We start from the raw sequence: 10,748 nt of genomic DNA, 5'->3' as shown, positions 1-10,748 counted from the left end.
ACGTTACATCTTAACCAAAATGTTTAATCCCTAAATCGCTAATCATACCTAGATCACGTTTTTGGCCAAATGACTCGGTTAGCGAGTTTAGCACTGTTTGCAAGGCACACCGTAACGGTCCCTGGAGTTTGGTGTAATGACCCACTAATCTAGACTAATTGGACCATTATCAAAACTATACATAAAACTTACATTTTTACAAAAATACCATAATTTATTGAGTAACTTGAAAAATAAGAGTTATTTACAAAGAAACAGAATACTAAGAAGGATTATGGGATCCCATTGTTTTTAAAACAAAACATGATTTAAAATAAAAGACATTACATAATAATGCGGAAAATACACATAAAAACCATAAAAACATAAAAGGAGATTATATCCTCGAATCGAATAACGCTCGGCCCCTTGACTCCATTCATCATCGATACACATTCTCCAAGCGTCACGAATCTTTCCGCCTCTAAACTTATTTTCCTGCACAAAAACAGAAAGGAGTGAGCCTAATGCCCAGTAAGGAAAATCTAACACAAAGTCACATACATAATTTCATAAGAAAACATAAAGACTTAACATAATACATATAACATACACTTATTATAATGGCCATTATTACTTGGGGTCCCATAGACTAAACAAGCATATGCCCATGGGATTAGTGGGGTCCTACTAGCTAAGTAGGTCATATGCCCATAACCCATTTGGGGTCTTGTTAGTCATATGGGTCATATGCCCAAGCCTACAAACATACACATATATCATAACACTTTTAATAACATAAAACATATAGATAACATAATCACATAACATGTTGATTCTAGCCTATTTCCTTACCAAAGTTACCGGGATTATGGACCGAGTTGGGACTTTTGGAACACTCCTAAAACCATAAGAAAGAGTAAGTCTAAAGAAAGGAGATGAAATGAAAGAGATGGAAAGACTAAACCATAAAAACATACTTACCAACTTATATGCTTAGGAGCTTGGATTCCCTAACCAAAATAAGAATAAGGTTAGGGGACTGAGTAGAAGGTTTTGAGAAAGGAAATAACATAAAATACAGAAAGGAACTAGAGTTTTGGGTTTACCTTAAAGATTGCAAGATCACTCTAACCTTCACCGAAATACTATAGAACTCACTTCCCAAAGTGTTTGATAAGCTTATGATGTTTAAGCTTATAGTTTTTCCCCAAACCAAGTGTTTACACTCTCACACTCACTTAACACTAGCAGCTTCTGAACTTAGAGCAAATGGTGAATAATGGCTGGGTACTAGGTCCTATTTATAGAGTTTGGGAATGAAAATATCTTGATTTTACTTGAATAAAAATAATGGCTTTTTAAGTGAAAATCATTTGAATAATCGTTCAGCAGAGGCTGAAGACTCGTTCAGAAGATGCTGGACTGTTGAAGGAGTTTGAATGACTGAAGGGAAAAGAATTCAAATGTATTTGAAAACATGCTGGTGGAGGCGATATATCGCCCCCTATAGGCGATATATCGCCTGGACCTTTGTTCCCGAGGCGACCGTGCATCGATTCGTGTTTTCCGTATCTACGTGCTGCGACATATCGCCCCTTATAGTTGCGATATATCGGCATACGCTGAATATTTAAACACGAATTTACACATTTTTAGCTAAGTTTGAATGGAGTAAACAGCCTTGACTAAGCCCTCAACGTGCTCAAAGCTGCTGACTGACCCTATACATTCAAACTTTTACCCTTATTTAATTTAATCCTCAAAAATACTTAATCCTTAAAAACATGTGCTTAAAATCCTATTGGTTGATGTCTAAACCTTATAATATAATAATATAATCCTTAATATCAGTCACATTAATCAAACCTTAGGTTATACTTAATATTCTTAAACTATAGGTTAAACTTAGAAAATCTATAAGTACTACTATGAGTGTCCAAATAACTCCCGGTCTGAACCAAAAATCCAAAGTAACAAAGATAACACTAAACATACTATAATATTACTAAACAATTAGCTAAGTAAAGTTCTTGGACTCTACATTTGGGGTGTTACAATAATATTCTCCCATTTGGTCAGCATTTAAATTAATGTATTACTTAAGCCCAACGATAGGTCCTCCTTTTATGGCGAGTATTATCTTTCATGTATTACAATATATTTATTACATAACAATGTAATTTATGTGGCTATGTACTTAAACAAATAAACCCTATGTTTATTTAGGTCCTATGAAGATAAAAAAATTTCAAATAAAATTAAAATGCGCATAAATATGAAAAAACATCAAAATAAGAGTTTCATTGATAATAACTTTAGTTTGTAGAATAAATTTACATAAGGGAACCAAGTCCCATGTTCATTACATGATCCTTGAATTTATGAGGTGGCAAGCCTTTTGTCATAGGATCAACAATCATCAATTCAGTGCTAATGTGTTGAATGACCACTTTATTTTCTTTAATACGTTCTCTCATGGCTAAGTCCTTTATGTCGATGTGCTTGCTTCGACTACCACTTTTGTTGTCTTAGCCATGAATACAACAGTTGAATTGTCACATAACATTCTCAATGGCCTAGATATGGAGTCTACATCTCTAAGGCCTGAAATGAAACTCTTTAGCCATACACCATGTGATGTAGCCTCAAAACATGAAACGAACTCGGCTTCCATAGTAGAAGTAGCAGTCAAGGTCTGTTTGTTACTCCTCCATGATATGGCTCCACCGAAAAACATAAACACGTAACCAGAGGTTGATTTACGTGAATCAGTACAACTAGCAAAGTCTGAATCTGAGTAGCCAACTACTTCTAGGTTATCGGTTCGTCTGAACATAAGTTTGTAATCCTTAGTACCCTGAAGGTATCTCATAACTTTCTTTACAGCTTTCCAGTGGTCTGACCCCGGGTTACTTTGAAATCTTCCTAGCATTCCGACAACAAATGCAATGTTGGGTCTTGTGCACACCTGAGCATACATCAAGCTTCCAACAGCAGAAGCATATGGGATGTTCTTCATTTCTTCCTTTACAAAATCATTCCTTGGACACGGGCTCAAATTTAACTTATCACTCTTAACGATAGGAGCAACACTTGGTGAACAGTCTTTCACCCGAAATCTCTCTAAAACTTTGTTAATGTAGGTTACTTGAGATAGACCTAAGGTACCTTTGAATATATCTCGATGGATCTTAATGCCAATGACATAAGACACATCACCCATATCATTCATCTCAAAGTTCTTTGAGAGAAATTTCTTCACCTCATGTAGCATGACCTTATCATTGGTTGCAAGGAGAATATCGTCCACATATAAAAATAAAAAAACAAATCTTATTCCTACTGAAATTCTGGTATATAGATTGATCCATGACATTCTCTTCAAATCCAAAATAAGAGATGACATCATGGAATTTTAAATACCATTGGCGGGACACTTGTTTTAAATCATAGATGGACTTCTTAAGCTTGCACACCAAATGCTCACCATCACTAGAGGAGAATCCTTTTGGTTGTTTCATGTATACCTCCTCCTCTAGGTCACCATTTAGGAAGGAAGTTTTTACATCCATCTACTACAGCTCTAAATCGAAATGAGCAACTAATGCCAGGATATCTCTGAGGGAATCTTTCTTAGATACCGGAGAAAAGGTCTCCGTGTAGTCAATTCCTTATTTTTGAGTGAATCCCTTAGCAACGAGTCTCGCTTTGTGTACTTAAATGTTGCCTAATGAGTCTTTCTTTGTTTTGAAGACCCATTTACACCCAATAGCCCTCACCCCATTAGGCAACTCAACAAGATCCCAGACTCCGTTGCTCTTCATATAATTCATTTCTTCATTCATGGCATTGTACCACAGTTTTGATTCTTTGCTATTCATAGCTTGTGAAAATGTTTCTGGATCATTTTTGGCTCCAATATTGTAGTCCGATTCTTGCAAATACATAACGTAATCACAAGGTATCGTCTATTTTGTTGTCCTAGTGGATCTTCTTAGGGCTACACCAGCAGGCTCTTGGGGAGCGAGTGGTTCAGCTTGTTATTCAAAAATTATAGGCAACTCCTGAACAACTTGATATGTTTGAACTTCATCACTGACTTGTGGATCTTCAACAATTGGTTGTGGTGGTCCAACATCCATTTGGACTTCAGGGGTGCTATCAACCACAATCAATCTTGCTCTTGGGGTGGAGGGTTCTGAAGGATATTCTTAGAACCTAAGTCCTTGGATTGATCACTCCCACTAATCAAGGCATTTTAAAAAAAAAATGCATTCCTTGATTCCACAATCCTAGTGCTATGAGATGGTCAATAAAACTTGTAACCTTTAGACCTTTCAGCGTATCCAATAAAGTATCCACTTATGGTCATTGGGTCCAGTTTCTTTTCTTGTGAATTGTATACCCTAACTTTAGATGGGCATCCCTAAATGCGTATATGTTGCAAACTCGGTTTCCAACCTTTCCATAATTCAAAAGGAGTTTTTGAGACTGCCTTGGTTGGAACTCGGTTTAATATGTGTTATATTATTTTATAATATAATGTAATATTATATTATTTTATAATATAATGTTTTAGATTAAATAAATGTGACATAGAGTGTCACATATTGTAACATATAATAGAGAGTTACATTATTTGGATATATGTGAAATATCCAAACATGTAACATATTTGGTGTTACAAATTCATCACAAATTTGTAACTCCTAAATATCACCCATTATTGTGTAGATTTGTTGTTACACAATATTGAGATGAATTTCTTAAAGCCATATGAGAAATGGCTGATAGAGATGTGATTTTAACTCCCATATTGTGTATGGAAGTTACAAAATCAAGTGGGAATAAATTGGAACGTTTTGGAAAAAACTGAAAAATGTGTTGCTGAAATTGACTGAGGGCCGCGGCGCCTAGAACTAGCGCCGCGGCCCTAATGCCTGACAGCTTCTATAATTTCAGTTTTTTATCAAACTTTGAACGATTCCAACAGCTTAGTAACTCCCAATTCTCTATTTTAATTCCATAAAACACCCAATTAATCATTGGTAACAGCCATGGGGGTTGGTGGAATTTGAAATTCAAAGGGTGTCTCTAAACTCTATAAATAGGAGCCTAATGCTCACTTGTAAGATACACCATTTTCTATCCACTAGAGCACTTGGCTAGAAACACCTTGAGGCTTGATTATTCCAGAAAGCATTTCCAAAATCTGAGAGAGATCCCTTAGTGCTTGAGTTAGGGGGAAATAAGCTTTTGGACAAAGGTTTTAAACCTTGTTCAAGTTGGTGATCCCCAATCCTCTTCACTTAGGTTGTGTAAGTGAGAGTTTGTTTGTGGTTTATGTTCTTCCTTTTATTCTATTATTCTTCTTCTTATTCTCTTGTTTTATTTACTTGTATATTTTGTTTAAGAGTTGTAATCTCTTCATTTGGTCCAAACACTTTATTTTACTTGTAACTTTTGTTTTGAGTTGTACTTTACTATTCTCTTCTTCTTCATCATCTTCTTCATTTCCTTTGTTTTATTTGTATTTTCAGTTATAGAGTTGTAACACTTTATTCAATCAATCTTGTCCATTGTAATATTTTGCATAGAGTTGTAACATTATCTTACCTTTTCATTGAGGCAATATTATTTTTCCTAACAATATGTACACAGATGTCTTTAGAGCTTCAGTCCACAATGATTTAGGAAGTTTAGGGTTGCTGCTAAGCATACTCCTCACCATGTCCATCAATGTTCAAATTCTCCTTTTTGCAACACCATTTTGCTCGGGTGTACCGGGCATGGTATATTGGGCAACAATCCCATCTTGAAGCAACTTTGCAAAAGGGTCAGGTGCTTGTCCATCTTCAGTGTATCTACCATAATATTCTCCATCTCTATCTGATCTCACTATCTTAATTTTCTTGTTGCATTGTTTCTCTACTTCAGCTTTAAATATCTTAAAGACATCTAATGCTTCGCTTTTTTTATGAAGTAAGTATATATACATGCAGCGTGATTAATCATATGTGAAAGAGAGGAAGTATTTCTGACCATATGAGTCCATGTCTAGACTACATGTATTAGTATGTATGATTTCTAATAGGTCGGAACTCCTATGGACACCACTTTTCTTAGACTTGGAGGTATGCTTTTACCTTAATGCAATCCACAAAAGTATCAAAATCAGTCATAACTAAGGTATTGAGTACCCCATCTTTCCCTAACCTTCTAATTCTATCAATGGAGATATGTCCCAATCTCCGGTGCCATAATGTAGAGGAATTCTCATTCATAACACATCTTTTATTGCCAGCGTGAACGTGCACAGTATTATAAGCGGTATTATTTTGTAAATTAAGGCAGTAAAGACCATCAGACAAAATACCATTTCCAACACATTCATATTTATTATATAAATTAACATATTTGTCTGAAAATGTAAAGGAAAAACCAAAAGGTACAAGTCTTGAAACAGAAATCAAGTTTCTAGAGAAACTTGGTACATAAAAGGTCTTTTCTAATTTTAAAATAAAATCACTACTTAAAACTAAATGGCACGTTCCAATAGCCTCCACATGTGAGCCCATCTTGTTTCCAGATAAGATGCTTTGCTCACTTCCCACTGACTTCCTTAGGTTTTGTAAACCCTGCAAGGAATTTGAAATATGAATTGTTGATCCAAAATCAATCCACCATGTGTTAATATTAACATTAGCCATATTAGATTCATAACATACGAATGAAATTGGATTACTTTTGTCATCAATCCATTTCTTGAACTTGGCACATTCCTTTTTCACATGTCCTTTCATTTTGCAGAAAAAACACTTGATGGAATCCTTCTTTATTTCGCTTTGGGGAAGCATTTTATTTTTCCCCTTGTCCTTCTTGGATGATTTGCATTTCTTTCCTTGGGTGGCCATGTGAGCACTTTCACCATGTTCCTGTAGGAGCCTTGCTTCTTCTTGAGCACACATGGTTATCAGTTCATTGATACTCTTTTTTTCCTTATGTGTTGTAGGAAATTTCGAAAGGCCCGTATTGAGGTTGAAGATTGTTAAGGATGTAGTGAACCAGGAAAGTTTCAGGAATGACAATATGGAGCTTCTTCAGTTGAGTAAAAATGTCTCTCATCTTTGAGATATGTTTTCCTACTCCTTTGACACCAGTGAGCTTTGCTGATGAGAATTGGTGGATGAGGTTGTTGTAAAGTGGTTTGTCCGAAGTGTCGAACTGTTCATCGATTAGTTTGATCAAGTCCTTGACTTTCTTAGGTTACTCCACTGATCCACAGATTCCCAGAGGGATCTTGGACATAATGAACATGATGGTGAGGTGATTGGATCGCTCCCATTTTTCATATAGTGCGATCTCAGCAGTAGTGCTAGTCGCTGTGATTGCAGCACGTTCATCCTTCCTTATTGCGTAGTCCATGTCGGCGCTGCCTAAGTGAAGAAGAGCTCGTTCCTTCCAAATCTTGAAATTGTCACCCCTAAGCTCAGGAATTTCGGTAAGGGACAATATGATTGATTAAATAAAGATATAACTTCATTGCAAAAATAAAAATAAATAAGAAGAAAAGATGATATATAGAAGATAAAATATACAACTCAAAACAAAATAATACAAGTAAATATAGAAACTAAAAGAAATAAGAACAAAGAAGAAAGATAGAACACTCTTACACTCACACAACCTTAAGTGTAGAGTAGTAGGGAATCACCAACTTGAATAAGGTTCAAGACCTTTGTCCAAAAACTTATTTCCCTTAATCTCTAAGCACTAAGGGAACTCTCAAATGGAAATAACTCTATGAAATTATTAAGCATTTTGATGAATTTCTAGCAAAATGCTTTAGTGGATCAAAATAGTGTGTCTTACAAGTGAGCATTAGACTTTTATTTATAGAGTTTTAAGACACACTGTGAATTTCAAATTCCACCAACCCCTTGGGTGTTACCGATGTTAAATTGAGTGTTTATGTAATTAAAATGAGGAATTGAGAGTTATCAAAAGGTTTGCAACGTTCAAAATGCAAAAAAAAATTTCACTGGCCGGCAACACACTTGGGCACTGCAGCGCTCTGCATTTCGTCCCAAATCTGTCTCATATGTTTTTGTAACCTCCATTCACATATTTGGGAGTTAAAACATATCTCCAACAACTATTCAACAAAATAGCTCATAAAATTCAAATTTAGAAATGTGTAACTTTCATTTTACACATTAAATATGTGATCTTTTGGAAGTTACAAATGGTTATTGATTTTGTAAGATGTGTAACTCTCAAAAGTATATTATAAATTTAGACACACACATTTGTCCCACTTATTCGTAAGTCTCATTATTATGTTACAAAATATATATGAAAAACTCATTTTATCACTTTTATTTAATCTAACATTATATTATAAATAATATAACAATGAGAATATAATAAGAAAATATATTTAGTATTTATTTATTTTAAAAGTCACTTTTTTTTTAACTTTTAAATTTTTTAGTATTATTTAAAAAAAAACAGTTTTACTAAATATATATTAAAAATACTTTCATTTAATAAAAAAAATTAATTTGCCACGTGTATAATTTGTGCACACATATCATTACTCTTTTAAAACTATACGTATCCGTTTATAAAACCCATATATCTTATATAATTAATATAGCTATTTAATTTTTCCCCTCCATGAAATAAAATCCTATGTATATTTAACTTTTTATTTTCTTTCTCAATAAAGAACTATAAGGTTAACTTAAACTTGCCATATATGGACTAATTTTAAGCTATTTACTTTCAAAACCACCATGATAGTTGTTACACCCAGATTTCGAGAATGAGAATTTTTGATCTCGAAACTCAGGGTCGTAAGGTGTAAGCTCGAGACTAGCACGGTCGTCGAGTGATCAGCAAGTCAGAGATAGTCTCGCTGGGCAGTGAATGTGACAACGTCGAGATTGGTGAGCTCGGGAACTATGTAGTCTAGGAGGTGTTTCGAGGTTATAAATTAGGCTCGCAACTCCCAGTGGCAATGGTTCGACACTTGTATAAAATTCTTGATTTATTTCTCGCCCTCAAGTAAGATGATTCGAGCTCGGGTATTGTAAGCTCGAAGAGGATGGTCCCATCAACATCACTTGTTGAGAACATAGGTGAACCAAGGTGACGAGCTCGCAATAGGTAAACGGTCTTGAAGGTGTGTGAATCTAACGTCCAAGCTCGCAAGCTGTGTGTGAACATGTTTATAGTTGTAGAATCCCTATGTTTAAAGGATCTGATGTAATTTGTTATTAAATCCAAAATATCATGGGATATTACCGCGTACGTAGTAACTAATGCATTTAATGGCATTATTTTAATTGATTTGTAAAATAACTCCCCGAAATCTATGGGAAGAGATTCAGTAAACCCCTCTATAAATAGAGTGGGATAATTCATTTGTGAGAAACGGAGAAATTGATATTGGGAAAACTCTGTACAATTGCTTCCAGAAAGCTATCAAAGAATTTCAAGAAGTTAATAACACAGACTTGTGGACTAGGCAGATTTTAACTTCTGAACCACGTAAAAAATCGTGTCTATATTGTTTGTTTTCTTTGGTATATTTTGTTTAATTGCTCTTCTTCTCTAAGTTTACGAAAAACGGCGTCAACAGTTTGGTGCTTTCATTGAGAGCTATTAAACAAGACGTGAGCCTATTTAGTTAGAAAGCCTCTTAAATCATCAATGGTCGCGGCGAGTAACCCCAATACAGGTGAGCGACCAATGCCCAATATACCTGAGGAGCAGATACCTCATGATGAAGATTACCCACGACGACTTGGAAAGCAGCTCATGGTGGATCCATATCCTAAAGAAAGGAGCAATTCATCCAACTCTCGAGGGTCGCCTGCCCCCAGTCCTGACAAGGATATGTATTACAACCTTGAAAGATATGTTCCAATTGTGGAACTTGAAAATCGCCAACTGCGCAAACAGTTGGCAGAAGCAACAAAGCACAACGAAGAGTTAGCCAAACAGGTTGCTGGCACCCAGACACCTCCTCGGAGGCCTAGGGGACGTCCTCTTGGGAGCACGGCCGCCAGGAGGGCGGAACAGATGCCGCCACCAGCATCTCAGCCAATTTGGCCAAGGCCCCAGAGGAGTAACCGGGCTGAGGGTACTACCAACCCAATTGTAGAAGCACAAACAGGAACAGGAAATAACCGAGCCCCCTCAATGGCTCGGAACCCGAATCCTAATGCTACGCAAAACAACCCGGGGTTTGACCAAGAAAATTTGGGACCATTTAGGCTCGGCAATGGGAGACAGCCACCGTCACTCATAAGAAACCCACCATCGCCAATAAGGCACCCCTCGCCAGTCCAGGAGGTTCCACGACCTACACATCGAGATGGAAATCGATGGGCTAGGCATGGACAAGGGAATGAAAAAGAAGCAACCCGAGATCGCAAGACTCCACAGCCTGCGGGAAGCCAAATGTCAAGATCACATACTACTGGGACAAGGAGGCCAGCTGGGGACCCACCTCATAATAACTGAGCTATGAGCTATGTAAGTGAAAGTTCAAATTACCCTCGGTCCGTGAGCATTTACAACACGGAACCGAGGCATGCGGGAAATTAAGGGAATCACCCTGATCTGCAGGAGCACTTAAACCATAATCGGGGCCGAGACAATTTCCCGAACCCAGATCTTCGAGACCATCTAAATGGCCGCAAACAACCAACGTATAACCCTGTACAAAGACAAGGAGCTAGAGTTTTTATTAATGA

The 10,748-nt window shown here is 36.4% G+C and overlaps 1 protein-coding gene across 1 annotated transcript; it reads left to right on the top strand.

The window, feature by feature from the left end:
• The first annotated feature begins 9,699 nt into the window (after positions 1-9,699).
• On the top strand, positions 9,700-10,515 carry LOC133791601 (uncharacterized). The gene is made up of 2 exons (XM_062229524.1): positions 9,700-9,810; positions 9,952-10,515. Exons 1-2 carry the CDS (start codon positions 9,700-9,702, stop codon positions 10,513-10,515), a joined length of 675 nt encoding a protein of 224 aa, XP_062085508.1.
• The last annotated feature ends 233 nt before the right edge of the window (positions 10,516-10,748 follow it).

Source organism: Humulus lupulus, chromosome 7 (genome assembly GCF_963169125.1).
Source record: "Humulus lupulus chromosome 7, drHumLupu1.1, whole genome shotgun sequence".
Lineage (NCBI taxonomy): Eukaryota > Viridiplantae > Streptophyta > Magnoliopsida > Rosales > Cannabaceae > Humulus > Humulus lupulus.
This window is presented reverse-complemented; position numbering and strand designations above follow the sequence as displayed.

What these genes read in the sequence shown, in the direction of transcription:
- LOC133791601 (XM_062229524.1), top strand. Translation starts at nt 9,700, where the DNA reads ATGGTCGCGGCGAGTAACCCCAATACAGGTGAGCGACCAATGCCCAAT. An exon ending in GACTTGGAAAGCAGCTCATG is followed by an intron (nt 9,811 to 9,951) that starts GTGGATCCATAT and finishes CTGCGCAAACAG; the next exon opens with TTGGCAGAAGCAACAAAGCA.